Source organism: Sminthopsis crassicaudata, chromosome 4 (assembly GCF_048593235.1).
Source record: "Sminthopsis crassicaudata isolate SCR6 chromosome 4, ASM4859323v1, whole genome shotgun sequence".
Lineage (NCBI taxonomy): Eukaryota > Metazoa > Chordata > Mammalia > Dasyuromorphia > Dasyuridae > Sminthopsis > Sminthopsis crassicaudata.
In genome coordinates this window covers 463,507,181-463,529,680 of record NC_133620.1, presented here as the reverse complement: position 1 = coordinate 463,529,680, position 22,500 = coordinate 463,507,181, and the positions used below count along the sequence as shown (strand labels likewise).

Genomic DNA, 22,500 nt, shown 5'->3' with positions numbered 1-22,500 from the left:
ATAAATGTTGGGAGTGCATCATATGCCCACAGAGTGGATCTGGGGGCCAGCCTCTCGCTGGGGGGCAGAGGAGGGAGCCTTCCCGCTGGTTCCGTGGGCAAGGTCGGGAAGGAAGCAGAGATGCCAGCAGGGAGATGAGAAGCAGAAGAGCCGCTCTTGGGGCGGCGGCCAGATGGGGAGGAGTGAGAACCTGAGGGGAGATTGGGAAGAGTCATAAGGACTCAGGGATCCTGAGAGGGGGCCACTGAACCCAGCTCCAACACATCCTGTTGGCGGCAGAGGGAGGAATGGGTGCCCAGCTGGGCCCCAGCTGGGCTCCGGGAAGAAAAGAAAGGCCCAGGCGTCCCTCGGCCCTACTGTGGGCTCCTTTTCTGGCTCTCTCTCCTTCTGCCCCCTGGGCGAGGTCTCTGTTCCCGGGGCTGCGACTCTGGGGTACGGGAGGCTGTCCCCAAGACAGGGAGGATAGACTGAGTGGAAGCAATGGTCCAGGAACAGGCAAGGGGGGCCGAAGTGGGGGGGGGGAGATTTGAGGAGAGAGGAGGGAAGGAATGGGGGGGTTGGAGGAGACTAGGAGTCACAGCTGTTTCCTGGAGATTGGAGCTGACCTGGCAGGGCTGCTAGTGCACAAACTTCCTGGGTAGAGCTGAGCTTCACAGCTTAGCCCAGAGACCCAAGGAACCTTAGGCCAGAGCACCAGCTCAAGCGCCGGCCCTCCCAGCCTCCCAGCCTCCCAGCCTCCCAGCCTCTCAGCCTTCCAGCCAACTAAGTTTGAACAGAGGATTTCTGGGGAGAGGAGAAAGGATCCACCTTAACCTCCCTCCTCTCTCCCCTCCCCTAGGTGTGGCCAGGCAATGAGAACCCCTCCTTTAGGGAGCTTGAGATGGAGCTGGGGGAGGTGAATAGGTACAAGAGAGGCCAGCCTCCTCCTCCTCCTCCTCCTCCTCCTCCTCCTCCTCCTCCTCCTCCTCCTCCTCCTCCTCCTCCTCCTCCTCTTCCTCCTCCTTCTCCTCTTCCTCCTCCTCCTTCTCCTCCTCCTCCTTCTCTTCCTCCTCCTTCTCCTCCTCCTCCTTCTCTTCCTCCTCCTCCTCCTCCTCCTTCTCCTCTTCCTCCTTCTCCTTCTCTTCCTCCCTGCACCCAGCCCAGCCTGGCCTCTGGCCAAATGGCCCGAGACCTCACTGCATCCCTCCCACTGCCTCTGCACAGACCCCCAGTACCAGAGAACTCGCTTGGTTCTTCAGCTCTTCAGAGCTGTCCAGGACCGAGGCTCTCCTCATCCTCCGTAGTCCCTTGGTCCTTCCCTGCAAGAAGTCTTTGCTCCTGTTGGAGTCTAAGGCCTCACCCTGCAGCTCCAGCCTTCGCTTGTCCGCCAGACTGCCCCGCCCCGCCCCCCACGCTGATATAGACACAGATTACATATAGATTCACACAGAAATATAGATACATACACACATACAGATAGAGATACATATATATTACAAAGAAATATATATATACACACAGATAAATACATATACATATATATACAATTATACACAGAAAGTATACATGTGCATAAGTATATATATATATAATAGACATATAGATAATAGCAATATATACACAAAGAGAGAAATATAGATACAAATACATACTGCTATAAATACATATACACACAGATAAAAGCATATACACAGATATAAATACATATATACACACATGTACATGCATATATACATTTATATATATGCACAAAAAGTATACATATGTAAGTATATATAATAGACGTATAGATATTAGCAACATATATACACAGAGAGAAATATAGATACAAATACACACAGATATATATATCACAAAGAAAAATAGATACATTTACATACAGATAAATGCATATACACAGATATAAATACATATATACCTTTATATGTATATGCATAGAAAGTATACATCTACAAGTATATATAATAGACATATAGATATTAGCAACATATACACACAGAGAGAAATATAGATACATATACACACTGATATAAATACATATGCACAAAGATATGCACAGATATAGATACATGTATACAAACATATATACTTTTAATGTATACACATTATGAATATATGTACATATGTACATAAGTATATATAATAGCAACATATACACACAGAAACATAGATACATATACACACAGATATATGCACAGATATAGACATGTGTATACAAACATATATATACTTTTAATGTATACATACAAATTGTACATAGGTGTATATATAATAGGTATCTATATAATAGCAACGGATACACACAGAAACAGATACATATACATACGTATATATGTAGTTTATACATATACATAAGTATATATAATAGACATATAGATAATAGCAATATATACACACAGAGTTAAATATAGATACATATACATACTGATATAAATACATATACACACAGATATATATTACAAAGAAATATAGATACATCTACACACAGATAAAAGTATATACACAGATATAAATACATATATATATACACATACATGCATATACATGCATATATATATACATTTATATATTATTTACATGTGCATGCACATATATAACATATATAGAGAATAACAATCATTATTTCAGATACAGGGACTAATTGGTTCCCTGCCCAAACCCCTATTTCCTTTTCTCCAATTCATCAACATACATTTACTGATCACCTCCTATGTGACTAGCCCTATGAGAGGTACTCTGGGAGACGAACACAAATGAGATATTGTTCCTGCCCTCAGGCATCTTCCAGTCTATGGTGGCTGGGAAATGAACTATATGACCCCACAGGAAAAAAACAATACCTAAGAAATTATTCTAGACTCTACCTTGTCACAAACATGACATATGCTCTCAGGAAGGTTACATTCTCTCTCCAGGCCTTAGTTTCCAAATCTGTCAAATGAAAGAATCCTGGATCTAAAAGCTTGAAAAGACTTCAGAGATCATATCAGCCTTCTCTTATTTGACAGCAGAGTAAACTGAGGCTCCCCCAAATCAATGACTTGTTCAAAGTCATCCAGATTACTCTTTGGAAGAGCCACATCTCAGATGCAAGGCTCCTAGAGCCATTTCAGTGGCTTTTCCCATCCCTCCAAGCTGGGCTCTCCTAAATGGCCTCTAAGGCCCCTTGTAACTCTAACATTCCCTAAGTAAGCAGCCCTATCACTGCCCCCAGTGTTGGGAAATGAGGTCAGAGAAGGGAAGAGTTCAGGACCCGCTGAGACTTAAACTGGTCCTCCAACTTCAGGTAGACCTGGAGGTGAAGAGGAAAAGAAAGAGTGCACCAAGGAGGGGAGAGCTTATGAGCAGAGGCATGGAGGTGGGAACTGGGGAGAGTGGCAGCGGATTATTTCTCCAGAAGGAAACGTCCCTGTTCCTTTAGTCTTTCTTCCTGAGCATTCCTTTCTTCCAAGTCACGGCTCCTTGTCCTCTCTTCATGGGAAGCTTCTGTAATCTCTGGAGCCAGAAACACAAAACTTCTGCCAGGATAGGAAGCTAAACAATGGGCATGAGGGGGATTAATTAAGAATAAGCATTATTGTGACAATAATAACAGTGATAACGAGCATTTATAAAGCTTTTTAAGGTATTCAAATCACCTTGCCAACCTCATCCCTATCACCACTTAGGAGGTAAGTACCATTATTATTCCCAAGTTAAAGATAAGGTAAACTGAGTCAGCACCCAGCTAATAAGTGTCTGAAGCCAGATCTGAGCCGAGTTTTCTCCTGACTCCAAACCTCTCTCTCTTTCAACACTTCCACGTCACCTCCCCAATATGGTCATGGCAATTACATCACTTTTTATGGCTCTAAACCGATAATCCCGGGATCCCATAGTTTTATGAAATACACTCCTCAGAACCCTATGAGACAAACAGTGCAAAAAAAGGAAGACCTCCATTTTACAGGTAAGGGAAGTCAGGTCTCATACTAAGAAGTGGCTGAACTGGACCTTGAACTCTGGTTCCAAGTCTGAAGCTCTTTCCATTAAAGTGCACTGCGTCCTGGTAATGGGCACCTGGAAGGAAAAGCAATCCTGGAGTCCCACTACAGGGGACCCGGCCCATTTCTGCCGTCCAGAAAGGGTAGGGTGTGCCAGTCCCTGGAGGGAATTAGGCATCCGCCCGCCTCCTCTTACAACTCCCGCCCCTCTCCATCCTGAAAGAAAAACTCAGAAGAAAAATGTATTTTCACCCTTCTAGGAAGTAGTGGAGCTCTTGAGGAGCTGTGGATAGGCTGTAGAATCATGCAACCAGGGGATGTTAGAAAAAGCCCAGAAATCACCCAGGCTAACTTCTCCCAGAATCCCAGAATTGAGAGTTGGTTATCTCGTCCAACCTGTATCCCCAAAGAAATCCCCATTGTAGCACCAAACAAGGGGTCTTCCCTGCCCCTTCTCAAAGACCTCCAAAGCAGGGGAGTCCACTTCCCATAGCCTCTGTGGCATCCCTTCCACTTTGGGATAACTCTAATTTTTAAGTGGTGCAGTGGATAGAGTAGCTGGCCTAGAATCAGGAAAACCTGAATTCAAATCCACTCATTAATTAGTTGTGACCCTAGGAAAGTCATGTGACTTGTTTACCTCAATTTCCTTATCTGTAAAATGAGCTGCAGAGAAAAACAGCAAGTCAATTTAGTATCTTTGCCAAGAAAACCCAAATGGGGTTATGAAGAGTCATTAAGAAGGAACAGTCCTTAGGGAACTTTTCCTGACTTCAAGCCTAAATTGCCTCTTTCCCTTGCTCCTGGTTCTGCCCTTTGGGGCCAAACTGATCAAGTCTAGTAGTTCTTCCTCAAGACAGCCTTTCAAAAACTTGCAGAAGACCCTCTCCCCTACTGCACCCCCAAGTTTTTTTTGAACCTAAGCCTCCCCAGTTCTTTCAACCATATGATATGGACTCAAGACTTTTGATCATCCCACTTGTCCTTCATTTGAAATTTTCCAGCTGAAAAGCCTTTTAACTGTGGCATCCAGAATGGAAGGCCAGATGGAGTCTAGTACAAAGGAACTATCATCACTTTATTCCTCTCTTTATATGGCCCAAGACCAAATTAACTTGTCTGCTACATCCCATTGCCAACACTGACTGAGCCTGCAGCCCGCTAAAAATTCACAGATTTCTTTTCAGGCAAATTCTCCAAATGAACTAACAATGTTGAGGTTTTGAACCCAACTGGAAGCTTTGCGTTTCTTTCCTTTCGTTCAATTAAGAATCTTTTTTATTAAGCACCAATTTTGTGCCAGGTACTGTGCTCGGTGCCAAAAGTATAAAAACAAAAGTGTAGGTCTTGGCCCCCAAAGAGCTTCTCTTGTCATCTTAGTGGATTTGCCCTGTGCTCTCCAAGGGTCTTGATCCCTTTGTGAGTCTCATACCTGGATGTAAGGGTCATGCAATTGCAATTTATTATCAGTAGATATTTGATTTTCCTGCTTAATTCATATATCCATACACCTATGTAAAAATTTCTCAGAAAAGAAGTCGTGAATAGAAAATGTTTAAGAAGCCTGCAGTCTAATCCATTAATATGTCTTTCTTGCCTGATCTTTTGTGTCATTGGCAAATTTGATCAGCTTTTTTTCGTGCTTTTATCCAAGACACCACTGGAAAACTCTTGGCAAGTTGACCTCAATGACTATTAATTAATGACATTAATGATGCCATTAATTGCTATCCAACCTATACTGGCTCCATCAAATTATATCAATATTTATAATAATTAATTATATTAATAAATAATAATATTAACAATAACAGCAATAACAAATAATAATAATAAAATAATGATTTGAAAAGAGCTTCACACATGCTATTTCATTTGATTCTCACAGCCCTCATTTGTTGTTGTTGTTGTTGTTGTTTAGTCATTTCAGTCTTTTCCTGATCTCAATCTGAGGTTTTCTTTGCAAAGATCCTAGAGTGGTTTGTCATTACCTTTTCAGGTTCATTTGACAGATGAGGAAATTGAGGCAAACAGGGTTCAGTAACTTAAATAGAGTCACACAGCCAACAAAATGTCTGAGGCAGGATCTGAACTCAGGTTTTCCTGACTCCAAGAGATAGCCTAAGCTATCTCTATTGTTTCCAAGATGATTGTATGAAATACTTTATCAAATACTTTGCTAATATCTAGGTAAAGTGTTCTCTCCTAGTTTACAATAATAATTTCCAAAAAATTAATTAACATGAGTCTAGTATAACCAGTCCTAGATGAAGCCATGTCAGCCCTTTATGATTCACTGTTTCCTTTTCTAGATATCCATTAATCATCTCTTTAATATTTCATTCTAGAATTTTTTTGGGGAAGCAAAGTCAGATTCCCTGGTGTTTATTTCAAAGGTCTCTAGTGGAATGTCCCAAGGAATCTGTGCTTGGCACTTTCCAATTTTAGCATTTTTATACTCAGTGACTTAGATAAGGCATAAGTTCTGTGTTCACCAAACTTGCTGATTGACACAAAGCTAGAAAGATAGAAGGAGTCCATAATGGCCTCTTGTCCTTTTTTTTAAAATGAAGATTACATTTGCCTTGCTCTAATCCAGTAATCTCTCTCTAGTTTTATATTCCCTGTCAAATGTTATGGAACTATATGTCTTACTTTTTATATAGGGGATATATATATATATATATATATATATATATATATATATATATATATATATATGTATCTGAAGTACATATAAGGGAGCGATAGGCCCTATAGAAGACATATAGATGCTAATTCTCAATCTCTTGACATAAGTTGGATTTTTGTAACTGAAAATTCTATGTTTCCAATTCAACAAAGATTTGTTAAATAGCTACTTAACACAAGGCAAGAGTGCTTGGTACTAGATGCTACTAGGTACTAGGGATAAAAACATAAAAATGGAGTCATTCCTCCAGAAACTCAGATTCTATGCCATGGCATTTCAATTTATGGAATAAGGATTAGACTCTGTAACTAGACCTATTGAGCACATTTGGAATCGATGGAACTTCCCCAAATTTAGAACTGTGCTGCCTTTTGAGCACAGTAAAGCTTCATCCTTGGCTAGAGAGGCTTTTCAGCTGGTATTTCTTTCACCCTACTCTACTTTCTTCTCTATCCCTAAAAAAGAAAATTATGTATTCCAAAACCAAGTAATAAATAACTTAGATTTTTCTTAGTTTAGGATTATGTATGTTAATGCTCCTATGCCATTGAGATGAATGTTTTTTTTTTTTTTAATTCAGAAGGTTAGTCAATTACCTTAATTGATAAAATGTATAAGCATTTGCCATGTGCCAGGAATGGTACTAAGCTCTGAGGATATGAAGAAAGGCAAAAACAAAGACAAAACATGGTCCCTGCTCTCAAAAAGCTCGAATTTAATGGAGAAGGCATACAAAAATATATATACAAAAAAGGTAGGTTTAGAGAGCTCTCTCAACAGATTCCCCAAGAGGATAAAATTCAAGACTCAGTGAAATCCCCAGCGTTGAAGTTAGAAGAGATATTAGGTATAATACAGATCAACCTCTCACTTTACTAATAAGGAAACTGAAGCCTAAAGAAGTAACATGTATGAGGATGGACTAGATAGTCTAACAACAATGATAGCAGCTAATGGTGCCTACTACTGGCTAGGCACTGTGCTAAGTGCTTTACAATTATTTTCTCATTCCATTCTCACAACAATCCTGAAAGGTAGGTCTTATTATTATCCCCATTTTACAGTTTAAAAAACTGAGGTTAATAGAGGTTAAATGACTTGCCTAAAGCTAGTAAGTGTCTAGTAAGTGCCTGAGGTTAGATTTGAACTTGGATCTTTCTTACTGCATCACCTAGATGAAAAATAAAAGTGTTTGACAAGATGACCAGTGAAGGTTTTTCCATCTTGATGATTCTCTGAGGTTCCAGGAGGTCCTTCTTTTTTTTTTTTCTGCTGAAAAGATAATACAAATGCCCCAGGAGGGGGTTAGATAAACTCATACCCTTATGAACCAACACCTCATTAGATAAGTAAAGCAGAAAATGGCAGCACTGTGGGAGAATGGAAGGTATAGGAAGGTATAGGAAGAATGGAAGAGTACTTAGTTGTGTCAAGAACAGAGGCTTTCAGGAACCTTCTGGCAAAGTTTAGGGAGCAAAAAGGATGCTGAAGTGACAATTTGCTAATTACACATTTGAGGAGGAACAGTCTCATCATAGAATCACAAGGATTTCCCTTGGCCCAAGGAGATCCAATATTTTTATCATTGACTTTGGATGAAATACAAAGGGTGTTCTAGTCAACTTTGCAGATTACAGGAAACTGGGAGGAATAGCTAACACATTGGAAGAGAGAGTCTTTATCCAAAAATAGCTTGGTAGGTCAAAGCATTAGGCTGAATTGAATGCAATGAACTTTAGTTAGAATCAATGTAAAGTCTTAGCCTTGGGATCAAAAAATCAACTTCACAATTATAAAATGCAATGATATGTCTAGCCAATATCTCTTTAAAACATACAAACTAAGATTTTAAGAGCACTATAGGCTAAATATAAATAAGTGTGATGTAACAATGAAAAAAGTGAACGTACCCCCAGACCATGTTAAGAAAACTGTAGTGTCTGTCCACTGTGCTCTTCTCTGGTCAGATAACATTGCATTCAGGTCTGAGCATCACATTTTAGGAAAGACATTGACAAGGAAGCAGGAGACCAGGATGGTGAGGGAAGCATAGAACAAAGGAATTGGGTTAGAGAAAAGATCATTTGGCCAGAGGAGAACATGAGAACTGTTTTCAAATCTATAAAGGGCTAGTCTTTGGGGAAAAGGATTAGCCTCACTAAAAACAATGGATCATAGTTTCAGAGAAGTATATTTAAATTAATGCAAAAAAAAAAAGTGTCCTAAGTGGAAGAGCTCTTCCTTAATGGAAAGAGCTGCTCTCTGAAGACAATCAGTCTCCCTCATTGAAGGTCTTGAAACCTTCAATGGTCAAATGAAATCTATTCAGAGATGCTGTCAAGAAGTTTTTTGTTCTTTCTGATTCTGATCTTCTTTGAGACCTCAGAGATGTTCTGGTAATCCAACCCTCCATTTTACAGATGGAGAAACTGAGGCTGAGAAAAGTCAAGCGATGTAGGTTGTATGATATCTTCTGGCTTACATAAAGTTACATAGGTTGTAAGTCACAGATTTCAATATTCAAACCAGGTCCCCTAACTATACAGATGACAATTCTGGACCTCTCACCCAGAACAATTACAAAATAGTAGCAGCCACCCAGAGATCAGACTCTTTTCTTAAACCCTGCCCATGCCTTCAATTTTCTTGATCCTCCTCTTCCCCGAGGAAACTCTCCCTTCTTACTTTGTATGTGTTTACCCTGAGTCCACTTCTTCTCTCCCTAGTATCAGTGCCACCTGAGCCCATATAAATCTGCCTACCCCACTAAGGTTTGATTTAGAAGCTCAAGATCCTGCCAGCTGCTCTCGACAGTGGTGAGAACGACAGAAGAAAGGGAAGGTGTAAATTCCTAACCCCTTTGTATGAATGAGCTTATCAGACCATGCCCTTGTGGGCTACATTGAGCATGAAGCCAAGTTCCCCTATCCGAAGGGTTGTCCATCCCAAGAGACAGCTCCGGAGGGCAGCACTAGTGCTGACGAGAGGCAGGTTTTAGTTTGGTATGAAGAGCTTTTGATCAATTAGAGGAGGGAGTGAGCCCTCTGTCCCAGACAAGGCCCCTGGCAAGGACACTCAGGGAGGATTCCCACTTGGGGAAGATGAAGGAGAGGAGGAGAGAAGTTGACCTAGAGAATCTCCAGATTGCCTCCCAATTAGAAGGAAGATGAAGGAAGAAAAAGGACGTGGGCTCCCAGAATCCTGGAGCTCTCCAATCCACGTCTGGCAACGGGGACATCAGCACCCCTCTAGCTCAAACTAATTGGGGTCAAGGTCAGTTTTATTTCTGGAATACTATTTTATTATTTTCAAGTACAGAGAGTGTGTCTCACACTAATTCCTAACATAGTGTTTTCAAGTACATGCTCTGCTGGACCCATTGAACAATGAAGAGATAAGCTTCTTTGTAATTAACGGCAGCCTTGGGAATATAAACAATCTCCCAAATGCCTGGGAGACAGTTTAGTCTCAGAGCAGGTTAAACATTCCCCTTAAATCTCAGATGAATCCCTTATTTGCTTAGCAGGGTTTGGTTGTTTTTTTAAGAGGAAAGGAGGGGAAAGGGAAATGCTGGCTCCTCTCAGGTCTGGGTTAACAAGGTTAGTTGGATCTCAGTTCTGGTCTGCCAGAAATGACGGAGCCACAGTCATTTGGTGAGACATTAAAGAGCCAGGGCTTTGTCACCAGAACTTCACCCTCCTGTCCCAGGACGTTAGCGGCGTGCTGACCCCCTCGATTATTTCGGTTCACTTCAGATGGGTAAATGTGCCAGGGCTCTTCAAGCTCTGGTTCAGATCTCTGAGGGAGCTTGTGACTGGTCCAAGATCATATGCATGATGATTGTCAGAGGTGGAATTTGAACCCTGGTCTTGTGATTCCAGAGCCAAGCATCTCCCTTTCATTTGTCCCTTTCACGTGGACTGTCCCAAAGCTTAGGAAATGAGGCCGATCCACGTCATCTAAAGTCTGATAAACATCAGTCTGGAGACTCACTTCCTAAGACTATGAAGGAGGGTTGAAGTGGGGAGGAACGAAACTCCTCATAGTAGATCCTCCATAATAATGGGGACAGTTTTTTAAAGGACTTGGGTTCAAATCCGGACTTCTACCTGTCTCACTTTGCCAAGTCCCTTCACTTCTTTGAGTTTTTCTTCTCAGTTTCCTGCTCCCTTAAATGACTCTAAGTCCCTTCAAATCGAAGGCTCTGTGATCCTTGCTGGGTCTCCCCTCCCCCAGTCACCTCAAAGTGGAATGTGCTCAGGAAATACTAATTAAGTTAAATATTAGCCTAGCTGTCCCAGCCCCACCCTCAGCCTCCGAGAAACAAAAGACTGGGCTCCAAAAACTTTTGGCCAGTCCAGGCTTCGGGGTTATCTGTGAGGCCGCCATCTTTGGTCTTCTCCATTTGGCTCCCACCATTTCCATGAGCTCTGCCTTTGACCTCCTTCCTCTTCCTCAGTGGAAAGTTACCAGCTTTTAAGCCGCCCAGGCTGAGCCAGGAGATGATCGCCTTCTTTCTACATCCATTCATCAGAAGAGATCTCCTCAAGACCTCCCCTTGGCAGAGAATGCTGCCCCGGCTTCGTTGGCAGGGCCCACGCTGATCAGATGGCCTTTCTGCCTAGAAATCAGGCTCTGCGGGTCCTGGTTCTCTGCCCTGGGTGTGCTTCAGCAGACAAGAGCTTCCTGAGCCCCTCTGCCTCAGTTTCCATCTCTGTAACTTTGGGGCTTTGGACTGGATGTTCCCTAAGAACCCTTCCAGTCTGGCGTCTAATATCCCATGACCTCTCTGAGTCTGTGTTCTCTGTTCAAAATTAACTGGAATTAGTGGTTTGGTTATCTCTGTTTTGATCCCCATGGCAACAGCCCTGGCTAGATGCTGAGGACCAGGGCTAGCCCCAGGGAGAGAGCTGGAAGCAGGGCCTCTGTCTCTCGCTGGATTTGGCCCTCAAGTTCAAAGGATCACAGAGTTAAAGCTGGACAGGGATTTAGAGATCAGTTAGACCTGGAGAGCTTTCAGAAGCTCCGGGGGAGAAAGTACAGCGTAACCTCCAGATGAAATTTAGAGTTTCCTTCAATTAAAGAAGCCATTGTTCTTTCAAAACCCAAGACTTCACCAAAGTATCAGAGGGTTTGTGATGCTCAGAAAAAATTCAGAGCCCCTGGTCTGGTTTAACTCACTCATTTTAGAGACGACCCAGCAAGTCCGAGGCAGCAAGATTCGAACCCAGACCTGGATCCTGTGATTCCCAATTGGGGGCTCATTCCACGAATCACAGTGACCCTGAATTGCTTCTCCATCCCAAGCCAAGGGGAAGAATGATGGGGATGGCTAGAACCACAGCACTGGGGGGATCACTGGGAAAACCGGGATCCTAGTCTTGCCTTGCACCCTTACTAGTGACGTGGCCCTGGAGCTCTGAGACTCAGTTCCCTCATCTGTATAATGGGGACAATATTAATATTTATCTGAAGGTTTCTGTACAGATCTGATGGGGTCATATGCAGGAGGAGTTTTGTGAGCCTTAGAGCACTTTTATAAGAGCTCCTCCCATTAGTTAGAGGGGCCAAGGGAGGGGGTAGGACCCATCACTTTATTGCAGAAGGAACTTTGATGAGAAATGACGTAGCTCTGCAACTTAGAGATGAGAGAATTAGCTGGGCAAGTGCCCGTATGTGTCAGAAGCAGGATTCGAAGCCAGCTCTCTGCAGGCTTCCTTCTCTTGCTTGTTGTCGAGAGGCAACGTGGGTACCCGGGAAGGAAGGATGGGGCCAGGGCCTCTGGCTCACCTTGAAAATAAGGCGGACACTTGCCGTCCCCACCTGGTTGAGCTAAGACAGAGTCCCGGGGTCCAAAGGGCCGGCTCCCTGCCCGGGCGGCTCCCTGGGCCTCCTCTGGGAAACAGGAGGCTTGGAGGAGTGACCTCTCGGGCTCCTTCTATCCCCATCTGCCCCACACTCAGCATCGCACAGTCGAGGAAAGAGAAATCAAATGAGTGACCACCACGGTCACGCAGTGAGAAGGCGTCGAGGCAGGACCTGATGCAGAGCTGTCCAAATTCTGCTCTCCTCAGGACCGTGGGGAGCGCTGGTGACTAACTGGTAACTAACCCTGCTGGGGTTCTTGTTGTTGTTCTCAGTGTCAGATCAGGGAAGTGACTCGCCCACAGTCACACAGCCCCGACGTGCCAGGACAGATTCAGAGGCTGGAGCGCGTTTTCTACATACATGCCCCGGGAGGGGGCGAGTGCTGGTCCAGGAAGAGGCGAAATTAGCTCAGTGTGGAAGGACGAGTAGGATGGAGAGGGAGGGAAGAGGAAAGGGCACTCCCAAGTTGGGGGGACCGTCTGAATCAAAGCTGGGAGGCGGGAAAATGAAAAAAAAAAAAAAAGTGTGTGTGTGTGTGTGAGTGTGAGTGTGTGTGTGTGTGTGAGTGTGAGTGTGTGTGTGTGAGTGTGTGAGTGTGAGTGTGTGTGTGTGTGTGAGTGTGTGTGTGTGAGTGTGAGTGTGAGTGTGAGTGTGTGAGTGTGTGTGTGAGTGTGAGTGTGTGTGTGTGTGTGTGAGTGTGTGTGTGTGTGTGTGTGGAGGAGGGGGTGGGATACGGAGGGAAGAAGCAGTGGAAGAAGTAAACCAGAGAAGGTCTTCAATGCCAGGGGAGGACTTTGTTCCTCAGCTAACAAAGCTGCTTTCATGGGGCCCCAGACGCTCTGAGCAGCTTCCCATTACCTACGGCCTCAGCAGCTGCTCTGGGGACATTGATCTGACGGATTGTAGAGGGGAGAAAAGGGGAGGGGAGGGAGGCAGAGAGGCCAGCCTAGGAAGGAGGCCCAAACAAAGAGTCCAGCCCTGACCCGTCGGGTGGGAGGACGGGCTGGCTTGGACTTGGCAGAGGGAGGACAGGCCCCGGAGCCCCGCTTGTTTCTGGAAATCCTCTGGCCAGTCTTGGAGTTGGAGGCAGGGGGGCTGTTCCCCAGGCCTCGGTCCTGGAGCACTTCCATCTCTGAGCCAGGATGCCCCCTGAGGTGGGGAGGGGGAGACATGGGACAGAAAGCTGCCCCGAACCTGCCCCGGACTGGCCCCTGGTGTCTGGGGTCCCAGGCCCCCAGGCTGCCTGTTTGAGTCTGGGCCAAGGAGGCTTCTGGGAGACTTTCTTGACCTCAGGCTCGTTATCTCCAGGGATGGTGGTCCCCTGGCCAGGTGACAACCCCCCCCCCCCCCGCATGCATCCCTGCAACCTCCCCTCAGCACAAAGGGAGCCAGGTCCCGGAGGACTTGGTTTGGGGAGCCAGAAAGAAGGAGCGGGTGGGGAGGGGAAACTGAGACCTCTGTGCACATGTTCTGGCCTGGAACAGGCAGCCCGGGAGGGAGAGGAGGGGAGGGAGGGAGCTGAGCCAGAGAGCCAGAGACAGCAGCAAGAGCTCTGCTGAATGATACGGAGCTTTTGGCCACAGAAGACAGAGAAGGGGCCGCTTCCCAGCAAGCCTGGCCCCAGGGGAGAGGGCCTGCGGCCCGGGCTGGGCTTCAGAGAGGCCGCGGGCACCGGGGCAAGGGGAGGGAGGCCGGCCCAGCTCAGGACCGGTGGCTGCCCCCCCCCAACCATATTCCCACTTCTCAAGGGGATTTGTGGGCAGGGGGAGAGAGCCAGGGTGAGGAAGCCCACCCTAAGCAGGAGCAGGAGGAGGCGGGTGCTTCTGCTCTGGGTGGACCAGGGTGGGTCTCAGATGCTCCGAAGTGGTGACGGGCAGCAGCTGATGGAGACCCTGGTTAGTCATCCAGATGTGCTGGCTCAGGCAGGGGGAGAGCAGATGTGGCTCTCACCTCTCCTCTCTGTCCCTGCCAGCCCGTCTCTGTCTCTTTCAGTCTCTGTCTCTCTGTCTCTGGATCCTGGTCCCTATCTCTCTGTCTCTCCCCCCTCTCCGTCTCTCTCTATCCCTCCTCTATCTCTCTGTCTCTCCCCCCTCTCTGTCTCTCTCCCCCCTCTCTATCTCTCTGTCTCTCCCCCTTCTCTGTCTCTCTCCCCCCTCTCTATCTCTCTGTCTCTCTCCCCCCTCTCTGTCTCTCTCCCCCCTCTCTATCTGTCTGTCTCTCCCCCCTCTCTGTCTCTCTCCCCCCTCTCTATCTGTCTGTCTCTCCCCCCTCTCTGTCTCTCTCCCCCCTCTCTATCTCTCTGTCCCTCCCTCCTCTATCTCTCTCTCTCCCCCCTCTCTGTCTCTCTCTATCCCTCCTCTATCTCTCTGTCTCTCTCCCCTCTGTCTCTCTGTCCCTCCCTCCTCTATCTCTCTGTCTCTCCCTCCTCTATTCTCTGTCTCTCCCTCCTCTATCTCTCTGTCTCTCCTCCCCTGTCTCTCTATCTCTCCTCTATCTCTCTGTCTCTCCCCCCTCTCTATCTCTCTGTCTCTCCTCCTCTATCTCTCTATCTCTCCTCTATCTCTCTGTCTCTCCCCCCTCTCTATCTCTCTGTCTCTCCCCCCTCTCTGTCTCTCTCCCCCCTCTCTATCTCTTTATCTCTCCCCCCTCTCTGTCTCTCTCCCCCCTCTCTATCTCTCTGTCTCTCCCTCCTCTATCTCTCTGTCTCTCCTCCCCTGTCTCTCTTTCTCTCCTCTATCTCTCTGTCTCTCCCCCCCTCTGTCTCTGTCTCTCAGTCTCGTCTCTAGCTCTGTGTGTCAGTATGAATCTCTGTCCAGCTCTGGAGGGAAGGCCGAAACGCCCTCGCCTCACCAGCTGTCGGGCCCTCCGAGAGGGATGCTTCTGACCCAGACTCAGTTGCCCGGTGCTGCCCATGACGGGCAGTAGATGCCCTTAAGATGCCCATCCTCATTTACCCAGAAACTCTTAAGACCAACAGCCCTTGTTTGTGAAGGCGGCGTGTGATAGACTGAGGGGTCAGTTTGTAACCATGACAAGGGGGTCAGTCTGTGGTCAAGGGTCAATTTGTAAATCACAGAATCATCCCTTGTGACCCGGTTTTACTGACGAGGAAAAGCCCCTGTGTGACTGGGGCAGAATCCCGACGCTGCATCCGTCAGACGGCGCCGTCTCCCGGGAGCCGCCCACGGTCAGGCTTGGGGGCCAGCCGTTGAGTGAGGGGTCACTCTGTGGCTTGGGGTCGACCTATGATGGCCGCTTGAGGGGCTGGGACTGGAGATCTGTCTGGGGCTGGGACTGTGGTGACAACAGGGAGAAAACAGGCTGGAGCTGGAAGCCTCCTTCTTGTCTGTGGGAAGCCAACTGACCCACAAAGGGATGAGGCCCCTGACCTCGTGCTCCGGACATGAGCCGCTGGCTCGGGGTCCTGCCCACCCAGGAGGACTGGGGCCGCCGCCGCCGGGGCCTCCGCTGTCCACGTACCTGTGTGCGCCTCGCCCGTCCCCGGTGTTTCCTTTGGAGCCCCGAGCTCTGGGCCGAGTCTTTCACTGGCCCCGCTCTATTCCCAGAGCTGGACTCTCTCCTCCATCTCTGGCCATTGTCCCGCACGAGCCGGGCCGAGGACAGTGACCTCATGCTTGGTCCTATCAGTGTGAGAACAAGAGTATTTTCTCTGGAAAGTCTGCGGGGTGACCTCATTGCTTAATCATTAATGGCCTGGGATCCCAGGGAGGCCACAAGTTTCTGAAGTTCTTTCTGTGGGCTCCGTTTTGACTTGGGGGGGGGGGACTGTGGAGGAAAGGGGAGGGAGCACGTTGGCTCCAGAGCCCAGTAGGTGAAATCCAGGGAGTTTTCTGCAGAGAAGGATTGTGGGCCTCCTGACCGAGCACAGAGGGACCTCTATCCCAGCCCGGGAGCCCTGGCTTTGGGCAGAGAGCCCCTTCTACCCCTGCCCTCGAACTCCGACCACCCAGCCTGAGTGCTCCCTCAGGCACCAGAGCACCACTGATCTGAGAGAGGGAAGGGCCAGGCTCCCACAGGCTTCCTTCTTCTTACAGGCTGGGAAACTGAGGCCTCGAGCCAGGCTCTAAATTCAGCTGATTCTAAGTCTAGATCAGTTCTTTACTTCCTCTCAGCTCAGAATCACGTGCTTTAGTCACCCAGGAATGAAGGGAGGAGGTATGAAGGATCCGAGGGCTTGAAGAGCTGCCATTGTGGTCCTCCTCATCAGCCGTGGGAGGGGCAGGGTCTGGGGGGAGTGGGTTTCTTCCTCACTCTCATCCCCCAAGATCCCCGAGCAGAGCCCCAATAGCTCAGGCTCAATGCATTCTGGGGCTTCCTGGTCATCTCCATCAGCTCTCCCACCGGCTGGGGCCCACCTGCCCCAGAAGCCAGCCTGATGGTGACTAACAGTGTTCCCTTTTCCTTTGTAGGGGTCCCAGGTGCTGTTCCTGGGGCTGTTCCTGGAGGGGTCTACTATCCAGGTAAGGCGCCCACGCTTGCTCCCTGCCCCGTGCGCTTAGCCATTGCCCCATCCAGCGGCCTTATTATTGTGTCGTATCCCCTAAATCAATCCACAAGCCTTTATTAAGTGCTTCCTACAGGAAAACACAAAAGTCTTTAAGAGTCTTCTAGTCTACATAAGGGGAAAACCCCCTAATAGCTCTTATTTTGAAGTGGGGGGGAGAGGGCAAGGGAATCCGGGTTAAGTGACCTACCCAGAGTCCCACAGTAAAGTGTTAAGGGTCTGAGGCCTGATTTGAACTCGGGTCCTCCAGACTCCACTGCCCCATCTAAGTGCCCCTGACCACACTATCATATAGCACTTCCGGAAAGAGATTTAACAAGATTATTTCATCTGACCCTCACAACAATCCTGAGGGATTTTAGAGACGAGGGAGCTGGAGCCGGTAGTGAGTGCTGCTCGCTCACTACATTGTGTACAGGTGTGTGGAGCATAGAGATTATGTAATTAAACACAAGGTAGATGGGGCAGCTTCCTGTCTTCGGTACTTTGAGCAGAATCTCAAGAAAAAGAGACGTGATCTTTCCCTTTTGTTCTGATTTTTCTCTCCCATTATGATTTGTAAAGAAATGTGTATTTTTAAAAGTTAATATACATGTATAACCAGAAAAAAAACAATTTTTTAAAAAAAGGAAAGAAAAAGAAGATCTCTTTGAGGGGTAGATAAGAAGGGAGTAAATTGCAGGCATTTAAACAAAATAAATATAGAAACAGGAGAATGGGGCTGTACCCCCAAAGGGGAGATGGAAACATCCAGAAAGGGAGAGGTAGCATTTGGACTCAGCCTGGAAGGAAGATAGAAATGCTAAGAAGAGGATGGGAAAAGGGAGATGGAAGGCTGGGAGGAGGTAACGGCCAATGCAAAGGCACAGAGGCAGGAAGTTTTCAAGGACAGAGGCTACGTGTCTTCTTGCACCTCTGCCTTCCTTTAAGGCTCTCTCCTTCCCTATGGTTCCCTCCAGGAAAGCTTTTCCTGATTCCCTTAAGTCCCCTCAGCCTCAAACTAACAGGCCTATGCCAGTTGAATTCCTACCCCCTCCTGCAGTAAAATATAAACCCAGCACATAGTAGGCATTTACTAAATCCTTGTTGGAATTGCATTGCATATTTCCTCCCTGTCCCTGCTTGGTTTGAACTCAAGGAGGACAACATGGCGGCCTTCACAGGTTAATTTTTTTGGGGGGTGGGTTGGTTGGAGCTTTTTTGTAAATGATCAAGAGCCTTCGTTCTCTCAGTACTCCATCACCACTGTAAACATTCTAGAACCCGAGAAAACGAAAGCTGGAAGGAATCTTAGAATGATTCTGACCCTCCTCATTTCAAAAAGGGAAATGACTCATCCAAAGTCACACAATTAAGATCAAAAACCAATATACTCTTTCTCCATATGCCCCTAAGTGCTCCTAGTGCTAAGTGGTTGGGGGAGTGACAGAAAAGAAGGAAAAGAAGGGACCTGTTTTTTCCAGGACACCCTCTCTGTTCTGGAATCTCCCCTGTCCTCTGCTCCCCCAGCCTTGGGGTTCCACATAGGTAGGAGGCAGTGAGTGATGATGGGTAGATTAGCTCTCCCTTCCCCAGGGAACATAAGTGTTGCTGTCCAGCTCAATGACCAGCCCTGATTCCAGGGGAGTGACGCATGCTGCCCACGTCCTGACAGAAAGGTGATGGACTCAAGATATAGGACATGTGGTTTTTTTGGACACGGCCAATCAGACATTGTTTTATTTGACTGAGCTTCCTTTTCCCCATGGAAGGGAGAGGAAACAAATCCTCGTTCACTGAGAAAACACAAAACTAAATTTTCCAAAAACAATACAAAAGCCTCCAAAAGCATCTTTTACGGGGAAGCGCTGATGGCGGGATTTTCAGGGGAGAAAGTTGAAGATAGAGACCTCTGATCACCCTGTGTGGGGGCCCATGTATTTGGGGCTTGGTTAAAATCAATCCAACCACTCCTACAAGGTTTCTGATGTTTGGTGGACGGCCAGCCCTTGTGACCATTTCCTCCCACCGAGAAGGGCTAAAACTCCTTCTGGTCCGGAGGTCGGGACTGAGCCTAGTTTGTGCAGAAGGAGAGATGGCAGCAATTCCACTACGGCGCATGGAAAGGGAGCTAACACAAACTTTCCTTCTGCTTGGTTGTAGGAGCTGGCGGCCTTGGAGGCCTTGGAGCTGGAGGTCTTGGAGCTGGGGGTCTTGGAGCTGGAGGTCTTGGAGCTGGAGGCCTTGGAGCTGGAGGTGAGGTTGAGAACCATGCTACATATAACAAGAGAGCCAGATCTCTGGTAGCCACACTCACCACCAGGGAGAAATATTCTATCAAGTGTTTTCTATTCTAAATACTTTCCCGGATCTAGACAGGAGCTGGATTTCCCCCATTATCCAGCAAGAGATGGAAAGGAACTTAAAATCTTCTTGTTCCCATCTGTTAATTTTACAAATGAGGAGAATGAGACCCATCGAAGTCGAGTGCCTTGCTCAAGATCACAAGGCAAGAGACTAGAATAAGCCAGACTTTTAGACACCCTTGTCCGATGCCATTTCTCCAGATGACCTCGGGGTTCTCAGAGAGACAAGTCTAAGGTTGAGTTTCTGTCCTGTAGGAAAATGGAGGAAGGGAGCTCGGGGTCTGGGGAACAAGGTCAATGGCAGTCCTTCTGAGGATGCACCAGCCATTTTTGTCCCTCAAAGAGCAGACACGATATTCTGCCCAGTAGAAATGAGGGCCACGGTCTGATAAATAGGACTCTTTCTTGGAGAACTTAGCACCCAGGGGAGAGCTGATGCATTTTTCTTCCTTCTCCAGGACTTGGCGCTGGAGGCAAACCACCCAAACCAGGTAAGGTAGTCTCCCCTTCTAACTCTCTGGGACCGCCATCTTTGACTGCATTTAAGGGCCAAAAGTGTGATGGGGTGAGAAGGGGGGCTAGCCGTTGGGGGGCAGGGACGGTTGGAAGGAAGGGAAAGCCCAGAAGGGAAAGTGGAGCAGATGGAGGATTCCAAGAAGGGCAACAATAAATATCTGCCCTGTCTGGCTAGAAAGCTTCCTATTCTCTGCAAGCCCATTAAGGCTGGAAGAATAAAGAGACAGATGAGCAGTAAGAAGAGGATTAGGAGGCCGTGGATCTCTGAGGCGTCCTCGGGGAGGATTCCAGAATGCATCCTTAACTTGGGGGAATGACGCATCTGGAAATTCTCTGCAGACTGAAGTCATTACTGTCTGTAGAATCTTTGATCAAAATGGTGCAATTATATAGCACTTTATGCATTCCATAGCAGAGATTTAGGATGAAAGGGCCTTCTGGGGCTGGGGCCCAGAGCGGGAGAGCGCTTTACCCAAGATCCCACAGGCCCTAAGCCGTACTGCCTCCATTTGGATTGCAGCTCTCCGATTTCAAATTCAATTGCAGCAGAGAGCAACAGCAATGATAGAAAGCGCAGTTTTAGAGTGCTTTAAGGCTTGCAAAGTGCTTTGTAAATGTTCTCTCATTTTATCCTCACAACAACCCTGGAAGCGAGAGGCTAGCATTATCCCCATTTTACAGATGAAACTGAGATAGGCAGGAGTGACTTGCTTAAGGTCACCCAGCTGGTAAGTGACGGAGGAGGGACTTGAGCTTTCTTATAAAAAAGGAAAGAGCAAAGTCCAAAGGCATGGTGGAGGGATGGGAGCTGAGGCAGCACTGGCCCTCTGTGGAGAGCTCCGGCCCCCTCCGGAGGCCGCCGCCATTGGAGGCCTTCTCCACACGGGCTTTGGTGCCTCCTCGGTGCTCAGCATCCATACCTGTCTCAGGGATACACGTCCGAGGTGGCTCCGGCTCCCAGAGGATGTCAGGGGGAGCCTTTAAAAAACACCTGGATTCAGTTCTCAAAAATCCCTCCGGGCTCGGCCATTCAGAGCCAGGGGGCTAGAAGAGGGTAAGGTTTCTTTGGGACTTAAGGAGAAAGGGGAGGACCAGCCCTTGCCAAGCCTCTAGAACCAGGTTCATAAGCCCAACCCCCTCATCTTACAGATGGGGAATAAATGAATTTTTCAAGATCACATGTGCTCTAAGCTTATACGTCCTAGATCTAGAAGCCTCTAATCCAATCTCCTCATCTTACAGAGGGGAAACTGAGGCCCAAAAAGGAAATGAGTTTTTCTAAATTTATATCCTAGATCTAGAAACCATCTAGTCCATTCCTCATTTTATAAATGGGGAAACTGAGGCCCAGGGAAGAAAATTGTTTTTTCAAGGTCGCACATGCTCGAAGTTTATAGGATCCTAGATCTAGAAGCCATCAAATCCACAACCTCTTCACTTTTAAAGAGGAGAAAATCTTATAGAAGAGAAGACTAGCCTGACTTCCCAACTGCTGGCCCCTGGGAGGCAGAGGGCATCAGATATTGTTAATAATGAAAGTGTGAAGGAGCCAGAGCTGAGACACCCTGCCCAAGTCACATAGACTGAGTTAATTCCCTAGGGTGCAGGCTTTCTGACTCTATGGGGTAGACCCTGGATGTTGAAAACGGGAGGGACAATATAAATACATACATTTACAATTTATAATATAAATATACAGCCCAGCATGGCTTCAAGGCAGAGAGAGACATCATGGCTTCTCGAGGCTGTCTGGTATAGAGAGTGAGCACCAGTGCCAGAAGGAGGGATCTGAGTTCAAATCCTGCCTTTGACTTGTGTGACCTTGAGCAAGAACCTTATTGGTTTCCTCCTCTGTAAAATGAGAAGGTTGGGGTCCCTCCAAGCTCCAAATCTGGGCCCTCTGATCCTTTTAGACGGAGGATTAGCGGTTTGGGAGCCTGAAGTGGTAACATTTGGGTGAGCTTGCTTTCTGGAGGCCTTCCTGGGGCTGGGCTGCATGTTTGGGACTCGGGAACAACTAATCCCCTGGCTCAGGGGGAGAGGGAGGGAGAGAATCACAGCTGCTGCAGCTCCACTGACGGCCTCCTCCTCCACCCCCTGCACAGGCCTGTGCCAGGGATCCCCAGCAGGCAGTGGGGCTGGCGCTCTCAGAGGAGCCGAGCTGCCACCCAGCACAAGCACTCCCACCCCGAGGGCACACACAGTGGGAGGCCCCTGACAGCTGAAAGCCTGGGGTGACTGGGGGCTGAGGAGCGGGCAGCTGGCCTCCTCCAGCATCCTACACAGAGGGAAGCCAAGGAGGCGCAGGGAAAGAGACAAAGATGGAGATGGGGACAGAGGCAGGAGGAAGACATGGAAATAGATTCAGCCAGAGAGACCACCAGATATGGAGGCAAAAAACAGAGATGAAACCTGGAAAGAAGAAAAGAGATAATTAGGGGGGAGACGGAGACAGGGACAGAGACAGGGAGGAAAGAAAGAAAGAAAGAAAGAAAGAAAGAAAGAAAGAAAGAAAGAAAGAAAAGAAAGAAAGAAAGAAAGAAAGAAAGAAAGAAAGAAAGAAAGAAAGAAAGAAAGAAAGAAAGAAAGAAA

The 22,500-nt window shown here is 47.2% G+C and overlaps 1 protein-coding gene across 1 annotated transcript in view; it reads left to right on the top strand.

The window, feature by feature from the left end:
* Positions 1-22,500, top strand: part of LOC141540253 (uncharacterized) — a 37,355-nt gene that overhangs the window by 2,980 nt on the left and 11,875 nt on the right. The window contains exons 2-4 of the mRNA XM_074264062.1: positions 16,953-17,003; positions 19,190-19,282; positions 19,851-19,883. Coding sequence (XP_074120163.1) covers positions 16,953-17,003; positions 19,190-19,282; positions 19,851-19,883 — 177 coding nt within the window. The remainder of the gene's footprint in view (positions 1-16,952; positions 17,004-19,189; positions 19,283-19,850; positions 19,884-22,500) is intronic.